This window comes from Pantherophis guttatus, chromosome 16 (assembly GCF_059756535.1).
Source record: "Pantherophis guttatus breed Tessera chromosome 16, ASM5975653v1, whole genome shotgun sequence".
In the NCBI taxonomy this organism is placed as follows: Eukaryota; Metazoa; Chordata; class Lepidosauria; order Squamata; family Colubridae; genus Pantherophis; species Pantherophis guttatus.
Window position 1 is genome coordinate 3,853,602 of NC_142078.1, and position 18,555 is coordinate 3,872,156.

At 44.2% G+C, this 18,555-nt stretch overlaps 1 protein-coding gene and 1 pseudogene across 2 annotated transcripts in view; both read right to left on the reverse strand.

Moving 5' to 3' along the window:
- LOC148111769 (uncharacterized) overlaps positions 1-18,555 on the reverse strand; it is a 332,684-nt gene that overhangs the window by 303,527 nt on the left and 10,602 nt on the right. The window contains exon 4 of the mRNA XM_087879751.1: positions 7,677-10,346. Coding sequence (XP_087735877.1) covers positions 7,677-10,346 — 2,670 coding nt within the window. The remainder of the gene's footprint in view (positions 1-7,676; positions 10,347-18,555) is intronic.
- Positions 13,544-18,318, reverse strand: LOC148111774 (uncharacterized; annotated as a pseudogene). Its single transcript, XR_015730223.1, has 2 exons — positions 18,292-18,318; positions 13,544-17,310 (listed from the first exon to the last, which is right to left on the reverse strand). The product of XR_015730223.1 is annotated as an uncharacterized LOC148111774 (transcript).

Genomic DNA, 18,555 nt, shown 5'->3' on the forward strand with positions numbered 1-18,555 from the left:
CCTACAATATCCAGTCAATCCTAAAAATTTTCTCAACTCTTCAGGTGTTATTTTCTTTCATTAATTAAATGTCCTAAGTATTTGATCTGTCTACATATTGTAATTTCTAACTCATCTCTGTGATAATTCCTAAAAATGGCAGCAATTTTTGCTGCTGACAAAGAAACAAACAAATAAACAACAAACAACAAAGAACAAACATGCTATCTGTTAAATATGCAAAATGCACGTAGACATAAAAACAATAAGGAGTATTTTGAGTCAATGCTCTGAAATAGAATTGGGTATGAAAGTATTTAAAACGTCAAAAATTTTCAGAAGGAAAAAATCAAAATTGCATTCTGAGCCGTTCAGTGCTCTGCAAAGGCAGGTATCAGATATCACCCTTTCACTCCCGCCTTTCTCTGGCTGGTTCTCTGAGAGAAAAAAAAATGGTTAAAAGTACAAAGTAGCCCCCCCCCTCTTTGTGCCTCTCATCTCCCAGGAAAAAAGGGAGGGGGTGAGGGAAAGGAAAAATTTTTTAAAACAGACCAAGCCTCCCTTCTCTTCGGAGGGCAGGGAGAGAAAAGAAAAAAGGTGCTTATACACAAAATTACATTTCATGCAATCCAATACACACCCATTCACATCTGTACTGCAATCAGACCTTTTGTATAATACATCCTTCATGCGAATCAGTCATTCAAATTATTTCAATGAACTAGTTTATTCCCAAAACAGTGAAAAAATTCAGGCAACAGTCATAATCACAAAAAGTGATATGGGCCCATAACCATTGCCCGGTTTTCCACAGTTTCAAGTTCAAACCCAGTCAATTTTTGCTGGCCAGCCAAGCATATCAATTCCACACACTATCATTATAGATGCACATCAACAAAATATTTTTAACAGAAATCACTTCAAGTTGATTAGTTCAAATTATCTGAGTCTTCCCATTTAGACAGGCTCTAATTTTATTTCCTGCTAAACCCCGGGTGGGAAGAACAATAAACAATTTATTTATTTATTTATTTATTTTTTCAGCCTGAGAAACATACTGAGAGTCAGAGATCAAATTAAAAGCTTGTTGAGAAAAAGTGTGAAAGCTAAGATAGTCGCAGACAATTAGTGTAAGATTCTTTCCAGATGTCCTTGTAAGCAGTGGCTCCTCTGGAGAAAATCATTAAGCAAGTAAACCTAGGATCTTTAGGCAAATAATATGAAATACAGCTTACATAGTCAGTTAGAGCACACTGAAGAGATGAATCATTCCGAAGACAAAAGTAAAAGTCAGATTTTGAGATAGAAAGAATAATATTTATTAGATCAGTTCCATTTCTTCGACAGTCTGGATTACGTCCCAAGGTTATAATTTCAGCAATAGCTTAAATAAAGGGTAAAACATTTTTAGATGGTAATGAGACAAATAAAGCAATGTACTTTTTGCTGTTCTAAAACAGAATTAAATCTCCTGGCTTTTTCTTTTAGTCAATAACTCAAATAATGGACTAAGTAAATGCATAGGTAAAGAGAAATATGAGCAGTCCCAATTAATAGTACCCAGTAATTGTTGCAAATTTAACTTTGGGTAACTTTAAAAGCCGGAGCAGAAAGAGATTGCACATAGTTTATGCCCTATACAGATAAGAAGCGTACAGTTGTATTTTTTCTGGGGCAATGTGCAATTCATTTACACATAAATCATTTTGTATTTTCAAAAAGCCAATTAGGTTGTATTTTTTGTGCTCCAATTTAAATGTCATCTATACGATGATCCTGACACACTTTAATCATATCTGCCAAATAAACGTCCAAAGTTGCAGCCGGTAGACACACAGAAAGCATTTCAGCAATTTATTCTATCCATCCCCCTTTTTTTGTCTAACTGTTTCTTTAAATTCTGCTTAGTGGGGGTGTAACTGACTCCTTCAGAATGAGCTGATGTTTAATTTCATGCCGTGCGTCTGTGTGGGTGATTTAACGTGAGAGCAATCTCTCAACAAAGTCTGAAAAGGAACTATTAACAGTGTCCTGAAGGCTTTTATTTATTTATTTTTAATGTATCATAAAACACTCTATAACTAATCTCCAGAGTGCAAAATTTTTTTTTCAGGGCTGGGGAGGTTTGTGGAGGCATGTTCCCATCTGCTTCCACATATTCACTTTTAAAGAGCCCTTTTCCGGTTGCCAGAAGGTAGATCAAATTCTTTTTTGATATCATGGGCAGGACTTTCCCTTTATCTTTTAAAAACAATAATATTAGTCTTGGATATCTCACCAAGCTCTTGCAAATGCTTCATTTGCTGCTTGGAAAGACCTCCCCCTATACTCACGAAAGATTGTCGCCGTGTTTCAGGCTAAATCGTGGTGCACAGCCTCTTCCAGGCGGTGAGAACAGGGGTTCCAAGAGACGTATAGCCTCAAGGGCTATCATGTCGGGGTACTTGGCAATTCTGCCTCCATACTCACGATTTATGGGAGGGTGCTTCGTCCGTAGACGACCGGCCCTGGTTTGCAGAGGCTTCTTCCAGCCGAATGAGTATGAAATTACCAAGAGACATATAGCACCAAGCAGGGTAATCACGTCGGGGTCACCAGATGTTGAATTCATCCTGGCAGGCTCCTCATGTATGGTCCAGATTAGAGAAGACACAAGGACAGGTGTTTCTCGGGATGAGAGAGCAGCTAACAAAAAGCTACAATCTCTTTTATTAGTTACCCAAATACAGCGTCATCAGAAGGCGTTATTATGGCCTCACATCTCATATTACATACGAGAGATAGGAAAACAATGGTAAAGATAAAAAGCAAAACCTAACTCTGGCTGCTTGGTACCAGATACTACCAGGCGAGAGGCCCATCTCTGTTATCTGATTCTCAGGAATGTGTTTACAAAGAGATAAGAGATGTGTCTGCTTTGTTTCTCAAGAATGTTTATACAAGGAGATATCTTTACTTTTGCAGGCACATCCTATGTTATAAACAAAGAAAGAATGAATTGGGCCCTTCAGAGAGTATCCATATGAACCCACTTTTCATAGTTTGATTATTTCATTGCTAAGCTCCATACAAGTGTCCAACCAGTTAAACTGGTCTATACATGTACTATGGCTACTGCATTCCCACAATTATCATATGTGGTGGACTTGTAAGAAAGTGAAGGCTTTTTGGATAAAAATTTGGTGGGTTATGAAAAATGTTTTGAAGAAAAAACTTCAGTTTTCTCCACAATTGTTTTTATTGGGTATAGTTAAGGGTTTTACATTGGGTGAAACAAAGCTGATATTGTATATGGTAACAGCAGCGAGATTACTGATAGGTCAATATTGGAAAAATGAAGCTATGCCCACTATTGAAGAATGGACTTTGAAGATGGCCAGTTTTGCAGAGATGGCGAAGATTTCAGCATATCTAAAAGATCGGACTCAAGAGACTTATGTATGGGAGTGGAAAAAGTGGATAGATTATGTGCAGAATAAAAACCAAACTAGGAAATACCAGATAGCTTTTAACTGAATGTATTATATAGGGACAGAATAACTGAATTTTGTCAAGATTTGAATAATATACAGGGGGTGGAGGGGTTCAAGTTTTATAAAATGTGATTTTGATTTGGATTATATTTTGAGGAAGTCATGGGGGGAGGGGAGAGTTAGGGAGGGTCAGGGAGGGTTGGGGGGAGAAACTGGGGAGAAAATGTATTTGTAAAACTTTTTCAATAAAAAAAAAAAGAAAGGAGTAGGGATGAGAAAGGACAAGATGAATCCATGTGTGTGTGTGTATGTGTGTGGGGGCTCTGTGGAGGGGCTGGCAAGGCAGCTGGGGGGAGGGCCTGGCTGACTTAATCCTTTTACTGTCTCTGGGATGTATTTTGCGGTTATCGTTCATGACGGTTCGATATATTGCCCCCAAACTTCACTAAGTCACTAAGCAAATAGTTGTAGGTCAAGGACTATCTGTACAGTGCTTTAAAAATAATCCAAAATAGCCCCCAAATTGGAACCCACAGAGGTCAAACTTTTTCCTGCAACAAATCTGCAAAATTAGCCCAATTTGGTAGAAAAATTGTTCAACTGCCCACACTGTTTCCAACTCGCATTTCAACTCAATCCCCAAACTGTCCTCCTAGATACGGTTTGGATTTTCAAGGAAAAGAAAATGCCATTGTTGATTTTTACCCTGATGTTATCCTCAATAAAGGTTTTTTTTTTTTTTTAATTTGATTTATATGCCACCCTTCTCCGGAGACTCAGGGCGGCTTACAATGCATTAAGCAATAACCTTCATAGCTTTGTATATTTATACAAAGTCAGCTTATTGCCCCCACAAACTGGGCCCTCAATTTACCTACCTTAGAAAGGATGGAAGGCTGAGTCAACCTTGAGCCTTGGAGAGATTCGAACCAGCAGTAATTGCAGGCAGCTGTGTTAATAACAGGGTGCTCTAGACCACTGTGCTATCAAGGCTTTTTCCTGTAACAAATCTGCAAAACTAGCCCAATTTGGTAGAAAAATTGTTCACGTGTCCACACTGTTTCCAACTCGCATTTCAACTCAATCCCCAAACTGTCCTCCTAGATACGGTTTGGCTTTTCAAGGAAAAGAAAATGCCATTGTTCATTTTTACCCTGATGTTATCCTCAATAAAGTTCAATAAAGTTCTGCAAACTCAGAAGATATAAATATGGGAATTCTCAAATTCAAAATAAAATGTCTCATCCCACTGAAGAACTTTCCATCCCAGAAACTCAACTGGTTTCTTTTTTTTTTTTTATTGAAAAAGTTTTTCAAATACAAATTTCCCCCCCCCTTTCCCCCCCCCTCCCTAACTCCCCCTCGCCCTCCCCTCCCCCTGTGGCTTCTTCAAAGTAAAACCCAAATTCATAACAGATTATATAATACTTTACCATCCCTTTACTCCATCCCCCATATGCTGACCCTTTCTTTCTAATATTATTATATCCCCCTTATTTCAAAATAACATTCTACTATAACATTGTATAATAACTCCTAGTTTAGCATAGTAATATTATTATATCTCCCAGTTTAGCAATTTAATCTACACTTTTTCTCCTCCCCCATACATATATCTCTTAAATCAAATCTTTTATGTATATTAATATAACATTTCAAAGCAACCTTCCACTATAAAACTATATAATAAATCCTAATTTAACATTTATTCAACTCATGGTCTATCCATTTCCTCCACTCCCATAAGTATATCTCTTAAACATAATATCCCTTTTCTTAAACTAAACAATCAATAAGCTAACCTGTCTCCACCCACTTTCCTACAGAATTACCATACATAACAATTCTTAATATCTTTTTTCTTCTGCCCACACCACTAAAAAGTATTCCCTTATATAAATAAAATCCTCAAATGACTTTAAGCTTGTAATCCATATGATGTCTTCTGTAATGTCTTTCAGCAGGATTGTTAACTCCATCACCCATATTAGGGTAACATCACATCCTAATTCCAACAGTATGTTCGGAATCTTCAATTATCATCTGCCCCCATCAATAGTAAATATCTTCATATATATATATATATAAAAAGGAAAACAACCACCCGAGTGACTTTATATTTGTATTCCATATAGTGTCTATAGTAGTGTCTTTCATCTAAATTATTAATTCCAACCACCGTAATAGGGTAACAGCCAGATCTTCTGCGTGCCCCGATCCCATAACTCTCTTGCCTTGTAGCTCAGCATAAACGTAATACATTTATCAAAGAATCCAAAATAGATAATTCCAATCCATTCAGTTTAAGGCCCTTTTCACATCCCAAAAGTACAGCACTGCAGGGGTCTGTCACTCTCCTCAAGATAATATAAACCAATACTTTGCCTCAGCTATCTTTTCATATATTCAATCATCTTTTAGATAACTGGCATTACACTGTTGTTTAGTTTAAAAGTTTTTGTTTTTATGAGACCTACTTCTTTTTTTCTTGACTTTTTGTGGGTTAGATCTCCATCCTGATTTCCTTTCCATGAGTTGTATATCAACTGTTTGGTTTTCATGCTGATCTATAACTTGATCTTGTTGGTTTTGCTTTTGTGGCTTAAATCTCCATTCTGGTTTCTTTTCTATGAGTTGTATATCAACTGATTGATTTCCATGCTGGTCTGTGACTTGATAAGTCATCACATTAGAATCCAACGCCGCCTCTCTTGTATTTATAAATAGTCCAGCTGAGACCTCTGAAGAATCCAGAAGCGGCTCATCTACAAAGACCTCTGTAACTTGTTGTTTTTCCATTACTTCCACCTCCTTCTGCTTATCCTGAATTTCTATCTCTTGTTGATTTTGCTTTTCTTTATTCCACTCATGTATTATACATGAAGATGTTGAACCCATTTTAAGAATCTTATAGTAAAATTCTTCCGCTTTTTCAACAGAATTTAATTGGTATCTTTCTCCTTGATATCTCAATATTATACCAATTGGAGCATCCCACCTAAATGAGATGTTTTGTTTTTTTTAGCTCAGTCACCAGGAATCCAAATTTCTTTCTATCTTTTAACATCTTGGGCGGCAACTCTTTATATATCCAAATCTTTCTTCCGTACAGTTGTAAAGTAGAATTAAAGGATTTTTGCACAATATTATTTCTTATTTCTTTATCTGTAAAGTAAATCACCACATCTCTAGGCAATTGCCTTTGCTTTGCAATCCAAGAGTTTACTCTATAGGCCTTATCAATCTTACAAAATACCTCCTCAGGATGAACCTTTAAAATCCCAGCCAGAACTTCAGCAGATATTTTTCTTAAATCATCTCTATTGTTTTCCTGTAACCCTCTCATTCTAACCGCAAATTCCGTGAGCCTGTATTGCATCATTATAACTTCTTTTTCAATCCCGTGTTTTATATTTTCTGCATTGCAGGTCTCGTGATCAGCTTCCTTTTTAAACTTTACTTCTGAGCTATTGTCTTGAATATTTATCAAATCATTTTCAATTCTTTGTATTTTATTATCCAAATTATAAATCTTGTCATCAACTTCCTCCATTTTAGACTCTAAAAACTTGATATTTTTATCCATCACTATAACTATTTCTGAAAAGGCATTGGTCACTGTTACAATCTTTCGTTGTAAATTATCAGCTAATCAGCTAGAAATGTTGCCTGACCAGGTTCTGCATGATTGTCTGGGACACAACACATCCTCTCCACAACTGCTGGGAAGAGGCTCTGCGGTATCTGAAGCAGCACATTAGATTCAGTCAGTTTTCTTCCATATGAAGAAGTATCCATCTTGTGAACTCCCAAGTCTCTTGTTATGTAATCTAAATGGGCTGTGATTAATGTGTATGTAGCATATGTATGGGTATATCTATATTCTTTTGAGAGCAGGCCTCAGAATTCCATTTTTGAACTTCAAAGTCTAACAATCGGAGCAGCCCTCAACTGCAGCCCTTGGACAGGGATCAGGCAGGATCTCGTCCACAGCTGCCCAGTTGAGAATCCAACATTCCTGAACCACTGACAGATGGACATCCAGACTCATACAAGGCCTCCCGCCCCTCCCAGGACAGCCTGCTCTGCTAGTTGCCATCAGAATGACCGACAACAGTCAAACTCAGGTCTGGGAGCCTGGGCATGGCCCTGGAAGATTAAAGGAATTTATTAAAAGAAAAACATATATTAAATTTATTAAAAGTTTTAATTGGATTTTATTACCTTTCTTACCAGGCATTTATGAGGTTTCTCTCCTGTGTGGATCCTTTTATGTCTATAAAGGCTGCGCCTTTGACTGAAGCTCTTTCCACATTCCAGGCATTTATGAGGTTTTTCTCCTGTGTGGATCCTTTGATGTGTATAAAGGCTGTTGCTATGACTGAAGCTCTTTCCATATTCCAGGCATTTATGTGGTTTTTCTCCTGTGTGGCTCCTCTGATGTGTATAAAGGATACTGATACGACCAAAGCTCTTTCCACACTCCAGGCATTTATGTGGTTTTTCTCCTGAGTGGATTCTTTGATGTCTATAAAGGTGTCCCCTCTGACTGAAGCTCTTTCCACACTCTAGGCATTTATGTGGCTTTTCTCCTGTGTGGATCCTTTGGTGTCTATAAAGGGTACTGCTATCACCAAAGCTCTTTCCACACTCCAGGCATTTATGTGGTTTTTCTCCTGTGTGGCTCCTCTGATGTGTATAAAGGATACTGATACGACCAAAGCTCTTTCCACACTCCAGGCATTTATGTGGTTTTTCTCCTGAGTGGATTCTTTGATGTCTATAAAGGTGTCCCCTCTGACTGAAGCTCTTTCCACATTCTAGGCATTTATGTGGTTTTTCTCCTGAGTGGATTCTTTGATGTCTATAAAGGTGTCCCCTCTGACTGAAGCTCTTTCCACACTCCAGGCACTTATGAGGTTTTTCTCCTGTGTGGATTCTTTGATGTTTATAGAGGGTGCTGATATGACCAAAGCTCTTTCCACACTCAAGGCATTTATGAGGTTTTTCTCCTGTGTGGATTCTTAGGTGGCTTTGAAGATGGTAGTTTGTTCTGAAGGATTTTTCACATTCCAGGCACTGATGTTTCTTTCCTCCCTCCTGGAACCTTTGGGGATCTCCAGGTCTTCCGAAGGACCCTCCGCCCTCCAGGCATTTCTTCAGTTTCTCTCCAGAATGGATCCTTTGATGTTTATAAAGGGTGCTCCCTTGACCAAAATTCTTTCCACACTCCAGGCATTTATGAGGTTTTTCTCCTGTGAGGATTCTTTGATGTTTATAAAAGTTTCCACTGTGATTCAATGTCTTTTCATACATCAGGACTTCATCTGGTACCTCTAATGAATGGATTCTTTGATGCCTATTAAGGCTTGTCTTGTATCTAAAACTCTTTCCACATTCCAGGCATTTATATGGTTCCTCCCCTGAATGGATCCTTTGATGCCTATTAAGGCTTGTTTTGTATCTAAAACTCTTTCCACATTCCAGGCATTTATGAGGTTTTTCTCCTGTGTGGATCCTTTGATGTTTATAGAGGCTGCTCCTCTGACTGAAGCTCTTTCCACACTCCAGGCACTTATGAGGTTTTTCTCCTGAGTGGCTCCTTTGATGTATATAAAGGTTGCTCCTCTGACTGAAGCTCTTTCCACACTCCAGGCACTTGTGAGGTTTTTCTCCTGTGTGGATTATTTGATGTTTATTGAGGGTGCTCCTTTGACCAAAGCTCTTGCCACACTCCAGGCATTTATGAGGTTTTTCTCCTGTGAGGATTTTTTGATGTTTATAAAAGTTTCCACTGTGATTCAATGTCTTTTCATACATCAGAACTTCATCTGGTACCCCTAATGAATGGATTCTTTGATGCCTATTAAGGCTTGTCTTGTATCTAAAACTCTTTCCACATTCCAGGCATTTATATGGTTCCTCCCCTGAATGGATCCTTTGATGTCTATAAAGGGTGCTGGTATGACGGAAGCTCTTTCCACATTCCAGGCATTTATGAGGTTTCTCTCCTGTGTGGATTCTTTGATGTTTATAGAGGCTGCTCCTTTGACCAAAGCTCTTTCCACATTCCAGGCATTTATGAGGTTTTTCTCCTGAGTGGCTCCTTTGATGTGTATAAAGATGTCCCCTCTGACTGAAGCTCTTTCCACACTCCAGGCACTTATGAGGTTTTTCTCCTGAGTGGCTCCTTTGATGTGTATAAAGATGTCCCCTCTGACTGAAGCTCTTTCCACACTCCAGGCACTTATGAGGTTTTTCTCCCGAGTGGATCCTTTGATGTGTATAAAGATATCCCCTCTGACTGAAGCTCTTTCCACACTCCAGGCACTTATGAGGTTTTTCTCCCGAGTGGCTCCTTTGATGTATATAAAGATATCCCCTCTGACTGAAGCTCTTTCCACACTGAAAGCATTTATGAGGTTTTTCTCCTGTGTGGATCCTTTGATGTGTATAAAGATGTCCCCTCTGACTGAAGCTCTTTCCACACTCCAGGCACTTATGAGGTTTTTCTCCTATGTGGATCCTTAGATGCCTTTGAAAATCTCCGTTTCTTTTGAAGGATTTTTTGCATTCCGGGCACTGATGTTTCTTTCCTCCCTCCTGGATCCTTCGGGGCTTTGGGGGTCTTCGGAAGAAGCCTCCGCCCTCCAGGCCCGTCTTGGGGTCTCTGCCCCTTTCCTCCTCCACACGTCGCCCTCCAGGCAGCCGCCTTTCCCGGGCTCCCCCTGGGCTCCTCCGTCCTGCAGCTCCAGAGCCTCCCGGCCTTTCCCCACCGTCTCCCGGAGAAGCCGCGCCAGGACCGGTCAGGACAGCTCCGCGGGGCCCGCTCTCCTCCTCCTCCTCCTCTCGGGCGGCGCCTCTTTCCTGCATCCGCCGCCATCCTCCGTCCTCCTGCAGGGGAGAAAGGGAAGAGGGTCACGGATGCTTCCCCTTCCCCGCAGGGGAGGCCCAGGCCCAAGCCCCCGCCTCCCACGGGCCTCCCGGGCATTCTCCAGGCGGACACGGCCTCCTTCCCAGCATCCCCAAGCGAGACGAGGCCTCGGCCTTCCCATCTTGCTCGCCTCCCTCCCTCCCCTTTCCGGAGACGCCCTCCCGGACTGCAACTCCCAGCATCCCTTGCGCCGAACCTGCATCATCATGTCTCTTCTATCGGCGACTCAGGCAGCTCCACGGGTCTCGGTTTAGTTTTCCGGAAGTAGAGGTTACGCTCTTCCGCGTAGGAAGGCCGAAGCTCCGCCTATTCCTGTGGAGAGACCGTCCCAAGCGGTCCTCCTGCCAATCACCGCCGTTTCCAGAACGGCCAATCGGCGTCTTCCTTCCTTTATCGAGCAAGATGGCGCCTGCGCGTTGCCGAGAGTTGTGAGAGTTCCGGGCGGTGGTGGGCCGAGGGGGTCCCGTTGAATTTTGGGGTCTCCCCGCATCCAGCAGGGGGCCGTTTTGGGGCTGAGGCTTTCTTCCCATAGGCAAGGAGGGGTGGGGGGGGCGGAAACACCATTCCTTCGGAGGGACCGCCCCAAGGAGTCCTGCAGCCAATCGCTGCCGTCCCCAGAGCGACCAATCGGCGTCCTCCATTTTCAGTCACGCAGAGTGCGCCTGCGCGGTGCCGTTTCCCTTTCTGTTCTCGGGCGGAAGTGACACTTGGGGGGATTTTTCCTTTGATCTTTGGGGTCCCTCTTCTCCCCCTCCCCCCTGAATCCACGCAGGCGGAGGTTGGGGGGCCCTTCTGCGGCTCTGACTCCCTCCCTTCCCCCAACCGGAGTCCCTCCCTAGACAAGGCGGGGGGGTGGAAATATGGGGGGGGCACCCAGGCAGGCGGGGCTGAGGGGTCTCCCCTTCCTCCTGGGGGGCTCCAGCCAGGCTCCTCCGTGGCCTCCAGGCAGAGAGACCGAGGGGGCTCCTCCCTGCAGCTCCTGACCCCCCTTTTCCCGCTTCCTCCCCACCCAAAGACCCCCTTGCAAATCTGCAGGGGGGAAATCCCCTCCAGGACCCCCCCATTAATATGTGGACCCCCTCGGCCTCTGCTGAGCTCCTGAGGTCGAAGCCTCCAGGAAGGAGAACCTTTCCCCCCCCCATTGCAGCCCCATCCAGCTCTGTCCCTCTCCCCTTAAATGCGCCGTAGCTGGAGCACCCCCACTGCCTTGGGTTGGTGGGGGGGGCTTTTCCTATTTAAATCCTGCGCCCCAAAGGCTGGAGGGGTTCCTGGTCCTGCTCCTCTCTTGCTCTTCAGCTTCTTCTTGGCTGGGACGGGATCCTGATTGAGCAACCCTATAGGTTTTTAAACTTTTATGCCCCCCCCTCTCGCCAAAAGCAACTTTTTAAGATTTGACATCATTTTAATGTTCTTGTATTTGCAGTAAATACCTGGGGTAAGGTGATGCTGGAGCCCAGTGAGGTCCTCAAGGTGCTTTTAGGCGTATGTAGGAAGTTCCCTTGTCAGCTAACAGAATAAGAACAGCTGAGCTGGAAGGGCCCTTGGAGGTCTTCTAGTCTGACCCTCTGCTCGTGCAGGAGGCCTCATCCCCAAGGTGCTTTTTCAAGAGGGAACTGGGCTTCATTTGCTTTTCTTTGAATATGTTTCACTTCTCATCCAAGAAGCTTCTTCAGTTCTATAGTACTGAAGAAGCTTCTTGGATGAGAAGCGAAATGCCTTCAAGCTCCCCCCCCCCCCACTCTCCCAGGCTTTTCCCCAGTTCCCTCTGTAACCCATTGGGTTCATCAGTCATCGGAGGAGGATCATTCAAATGGGCCTGAAGAAGGGGGAGAGTGGCATAAGAGAATCTCACAGGCACCAAGTCATGATCTGACCTTGACGGGGGATAATAATGGATTCCCCGCCAGATCACATTGCCATTGATCTGGTAAGATTAAACCAGTGTCTGACGACCATTGTTCTGAATCATTGCTGAGTCGATCTGGGATGGGCCCATGACTGTCGTGATTTCTTAGATTGTTTCTGAGGCCAGGGGTGGCAAACGGAAGTACCCCAGCACTATGAGCCTGGAGAGCAGGGCAGATGGTACAGTAGTATCCACGCTTAAGAAAGAAGGATCTCCCAACCAGAATCCTGGGGACCGAAGCCCCTGAACGCCAAAAGAGATTCTTGGGTGACCACTGCCACTTGCTTCCCATGCCCAGGGGCTCAGCTGGCGCAAAATCCTAAACCTGGATGGACACATCTCTTGACAGACCTCAGAGATGCATGGGCGGTCAGCTGACTTCTCATCAATAAAGTCTTGGATAATTTGGGATCTTTATTATTGACTGACCTGGGATTCACCAGGAGCAACAGCCAAGCCCTAGGGCCTCAGTGGAAGAGCTCTCCAGGCCCTGGGAGTGAATTCAGGAGGCCGGAATACACCACCCATGTTCCAAGGCTCTCACCTGTCACTTGATGGACAGCAGTGGCAATTGAATAACATTCCCTCTCGCATTGAAAACTTTTTTTTAAGCCTAGGCATACAATACAGTTTATGAAAGTGACTTTAGACAAAGAAAGCTATACTTGGCCAAAAAGCCGCAGGTGGGGACTACGAAGTTGTTCGCCCCGCACCAGCCAGCCCATGTTTTCCAGCCCCCATGGTCCTTGCACCTGCCGAGAAACCAGAGCGAGGTCAAAGGAGCGCTTTTGAAGGACCCAACAGCCATCTTTATTGTGGGGGCTGCCAAAGCCTTCTGGGTTTGAGATGGAAGTAGATCAGAGCTACCAAAGCCTTTGGGGGCTGCCAAAGCCTTCTGAGATGGAAGTAGATCAGAGCCGCAGGTCCACCACAGACAGGAAGGGGGCAGCAAAGGACAGGACTTATTACGCCATCTGCTGACCCTCAGGAGCCCAGCAGCCCAGAGATTCTCAGCCGAAGGCTTTTCTTGGGAGTGCCACTCCTAGACTGCCTTCCTGCCAAGCAGGTAGGACACTGGTTCTCCCCAAATTAGAGCCGCACAACAACCAGCCCAGGTAGTCTGGCCAAGATGCTCTAGAACATGAGGTATGTTGGCCAGTCCTATAAATTATGATTCGATACACACAACACTACTGACTCCATAGGATCTAACACCCATATTCAGATGTCCTAAGAATAGAATAGAAAAAATAGAATAGAATTCTTTATTAGCCAAGTGTGATTGGACACACAAGGAATTTGTGTTTGGTGCATATTCTCTCAAGTGTAAATGTCGGGGTTCCGACTGATGCTATTATTAATATAATAATAAATACATTCAAGAGTCATAAGATAGAACACTTATTCATAGGATACCAAATAAGCAATCAAATCACATTAGGAAACAAAACATAAATCGTAAAGGTGTAAGTGTGGTGGTGTTGAGAAGAGCTGGATTTCTGGGGATTTGTCTGTCGTCTTAAGTTCAGCCTTCGTTACTTCCAGGTTGCGTCCAAGCTGGCCTATCAGTTGCCCCCTCTCTGGGGCAATCCTGGTTGCAGCTGAAACCCTTCCTGAAGGAGAACATGGAACCAGAAATTGCCCTCTCATAAAAAGAGATTGTGGCCACAAACCAGAGGCCAAGAATTGTTCCACCTGCTCCAGTCAAACACCATGAGAAATACTGGGCCCGGTTTGAGCCCCTCAAATACTATTTCACAAGTTTCAGAGAAGGACGAGATGAATGATCGAATCCACCTGTCGTAGCAAAACTTATATACTTTTATATAAGTAAATTCCAATAATCTCAATTTACCGTCGAAAGTTAAAACTGACCGAACTAAATGGCCTCCACAAGGTGTTCTTGCACAATGTGTTGGGTGTAGAGTTTGATTTATGACTAACCTTCTAAATAAAACAAAATGGCACAGACAAAATTAATGCATGTAGCCTGTGTTGATTTTAAATCTACATTTGAGTCCATTTTCAATGAAATCATTATGACGAACTTGGAAAATGCAGTACAGATGGTTTTTCTCATTCAGCAATTGTATGAAATGTGTTAACCCTCCTCTTCAGAAAAGTCTCGCAGGGCTGTATTTGGACCTCCACTCCTCGACAAGGTCAACTGACCATCTCATACCTACCTCAATCCCTGGGCCCAGATGTACTTCTCCTCCTGTGTGCTGAGAATATGGCTAGTATCTCACAAAGCTTTGTTGGCCTTAAGAGAGATTAAGGACTTGCATCTCCTTTCCGAAATAAGGAGGGGGGAAATGAAAGGCGATGAAGAGCAGAGAAACCCGGAATCGGTTTGTACTCTTTGCTTCATTCTGATGGGTCTTTCTTAAGGGACCAGGTTGGGGCAGGTCTGACACCTGGATTCTACCACAGCACACTTGTTTCAATTAGGCACAGAGTTGGCAGATCATTTAAAGGCACCTTTAGAGTAATTTAGAAAAGAGGTTTCCCTTAATGAACAAAGGAGCCCAGGACAGACTCAGGTTTCATTTTACACTCCATACTGTAGGAAAAGTACAAAACAGTTGATTGGATGGAAGAAATCCTGCTTAGTTACATCAGTTAAACATCCTATCATATTAAGCATAACCATTGAAAAGGGCATTGCATTAAAAGGAGAACGTTTGCAGGGGGGAAGGAATCACATAAAACTATTGTGAAAAGGTACAATTTCAGCCAGTTGAAATGCCTAGCATGTACCATTCAAAACGTTCTTTATTTTGAAGTTAGAAAGTGGAGTGGGAAGGGTCTCCAATCTTCAAGACCTCTAGAACCCGATTCCAAGCAAAAACCGCTAGATAACCATTCATACAAGGAGGCAGGGAGTAAAGAGAAAGGAGAAGGAAAAGGTACATATGATATAGTTGCTATTATTAAAACTCATGGGATGAAACTCATGCCTGAGTTGGATGGATTGATTTGTAATTGAGTGAGACACTGGGTGGTCCTTAATGGGAATACATCTACATGGAGGGAAGGAAGCAGTGGGGAACCAGAAGGTTGCGTCTTAGGCCCAGTACCCAGTACTCATCTTCATAAATGACTTAAATGAGGGAATAGAAGGACAACTCATCAAATTTGCAGATAATACTAAAAGAGTAGGAATAGCCAACACCCTAAATTACAGGCTCAAGATCCATATTCCCCAAAATTAACACCCGGCCTTATTTTCTTTTGGGTCCCAAAATAATCACTGGGGCTTATTTTGGTGGAAACACAATTTTAGGGCGATTATAGGGTTTCTCTCCAGTGTGGATTCTTTGATGTATGTAAAGATTTCCTCTCTGAATGAAGCTCTTTCCACATTCTAGACATGCATGTGGTTTTTCTCCAGTGTGGATTCTTTGATGTGAATAAAGGGTTTTCTTTGAAGACAAACGTTTGCCACAATCCAGGCATTGATATGGATTGTCTTCCGAGTGGATTCTTTGATGTATGTAAAGGCTTCCCCTCAGATCGAAGCTCTTTCCACACTGCAGACATTTATATGGTTTTTCTCCCGAGTGGATTCTTTGATGTGAATCAAGGCTTCTCTTTGAAGACAAACTCTTGCCACAATCCAGGCATTGATATGGTTTCTCTCCTGAGTGGATTCTTTGATGGACGCAGAGGTTTCCTCTCTGAGTGAAGCTCTTTCCACACTGAAGACATTTATGTGGTTTTTCTCCTGTGTGAATCATTTCATGTCTATCCAGGTCTCTTCTCGTATTGAAGCTGTTTCCACATTCGAGGCATTTATAGGGTTTTTCTCCAGTATGTATTTTTGTATGACAACGGAGGCCTGAAGCTCCAGTAAAGCTCTTTCTACACGCCAGGCATTCACATGTGTTTTCTCCTGAGTGGATTTTTTGATGTGTGTAAAAGTTTCCTCTCCAATTGAAGCTCTTTCCACACTCCAGACATTTAAATGGTTTCTCTTCCGTGTGGATCCTTTGATGTCTCTCGTGGCTGCTCCTGTGACGGAAGCTCTTTCCACACTCAAAGCATTTATAAGGTTTTTCTCCTGTGTGGATTCGTAGATGTTGATTGAGATCTGCTCTTCGACTGAAGTTCTTTCCACACTCAAAGCATTGATTTGGGTTTCCAGCTGAGTGAATCCTTAGATGCCTTTGAAGATGGTTTTCAAAATGTCCATTTGTTTTGAAGGATTTTTCACATTCTAGGCATTTGTATTTCTTTTCTCCCTCCTGGATCGTTTGGGGCCTCCCGGGTCTTCCGAAGGACCCTCCGCCCTCCAGGCATTTATTCAGTTTCTCTCTCCAGTGGATTCTTCTATGTCTGTAAAGGCTGCTGCTCTGACTGAAGCTCTTTCCACACTGCAGGCACTTATGAGGTTTCTCTCCCGAGTGGATCCTTAGATGTGTTTCATGGGTGCTCCTTTAACTGAAGCTCTTTCCACACTCGAAGCACTTATAAGGTTTTTCTCCCGTGTGGATCCTTTCATGTACATAAAGGGTGCTCCTGTGACTGAAGCTCTTTCCACACTTTAGGCATTTGTAAGGTTTTTCTCCTGTGTGGATCCTTTGATGTTGATTAAGATCTGGTCTTCGACTGAAGTCCACACTCAAAACATTGATTTGGGTTTCCAGCTGAGTGGATCCTTAGATGCCTTTGAAGATGTCCGTTATTTTTGAAGGATTTTTGACATTCCGGGCAGTGATATTTCTTTACTTCCTCCTGGATCCTTCGGGGCTTTCGGGGTCTTCGGGAGGAGCCTCCAGGCCCGTCTCGGGGTCTCTGCCCGTTTCCTCCTCCACGCATCGCCCTCCAGGCAGCTGCCTTTCCCGGGCTCCCCGTGGGCTCCTCCCTCCTGCAGCCCTGGAGCCTCCCGGCCTTTCCCTGCTGTCTCCCGCGGAAGCCGCGCAGGGACCGGGCAGGGCTGCTCTGCGGGGCCCGCTCTCCTCCTCCTCCTCTCGGCCGGTGCCTCTTTCCTGCATCCGCTGCCATCCTCCGTCCTCCTGCAGGGGAAAAAGAGAAGAGGGTCACGGCTGTGTCCCTTTCCCCGCAGGGGAGGCCCAGGCCCAAGCCCCCGCCTCCCATTGGCCTCCTGGGCATTCTCCAGGCGGACAAGGCCTCCTTCCCAGCCTTCCGTCTCCCTCCCTGCCCTCAAGACTAGGCCTCAGGCTCCCGGGCCTGCCTTCTCTGGAGAGACCCTCCCGGACTTCGACTCCCAGCATCCCCTGCGCCAAACCTGCATCATCCTGGCTTCTCTGTCGCCGATTCAGGCAGCTCCCTCGTTGCCCGTTTTATTTACGGAAGTGGAGGCTTCATTCCTTTTTCGCCAGAAGTTCCGCCTCAAAGCGACCAATTGCCTTCCTTCAATCAGCCAGAGGGCGCCTGCGCGGTGCGAACTGTTGTTATGGTCCTACAAGGAGGTGAAGGGGGGCTTCCCTTGAACTTTGGGATGCGATGCCCCCCCCTCCGTATTGAGGGAGGGGGAGGTCGGGGGCTCTTCTGGGGCTGCGGCCTCATAGCAACCTCTCAAGGGGAGCCAGGGATGAAGGCTGGGAGGGGAGAAAGAAGAGACCCTGAGTTCAGGGGTTGGATAGCTCCCTTTTCAGTCCAGCCCACCTCACAGGGCTGTTGTTGGGGGAAGAGAGGAGGAAGCTGTGCTGGATGGGAGGGGGAGGGGCTCCTGGGGGCTCCTCTTCTTGCAGACGTTTCATTGCCCAAAGTAGCTTCCTCATGGCTAGAAGGGAGGGGGGCTCAGAGAGCTCCAAAGACCCTTCAGTTCAACACTCCGCTCCAAATATTCCCCTTCATTTTGCTGCATGTCTTCTCTGCCTTATTTGTAAAAATAATAAAGGCAGGATCCAAATAAATACATAAACTCGCTATGTGTGACTCACTCGTCTGTTTTTAAATAGCAACTACATGGCCTCTTTTTGATGCAGGAAAATTCTTGATCCTGGATGTAAGAATTTGGAATTCATGCAGACCGGAATGCCCTCGCCACAGTCACTCATGCCCTCGTTACCCCTAGGTTGGACTACTGTAACACCCTCTACATGGGGCTGCCCTTGGGATGTGTCCGGAGGCTCCAGCTAGTCCAGAACGCAGCCGCGTGTGTAGTTACGGGGGCGCCTAGATACTCCTGTGTAACACCTCTCCTGCGTGAGCTGCACTGGCTGCCGGTGGCGCTCCGGATACATTTCAAGGTGCTGGTGCTTACCTATAAAGCCCTTCATGGCTTAGGCCCGGGG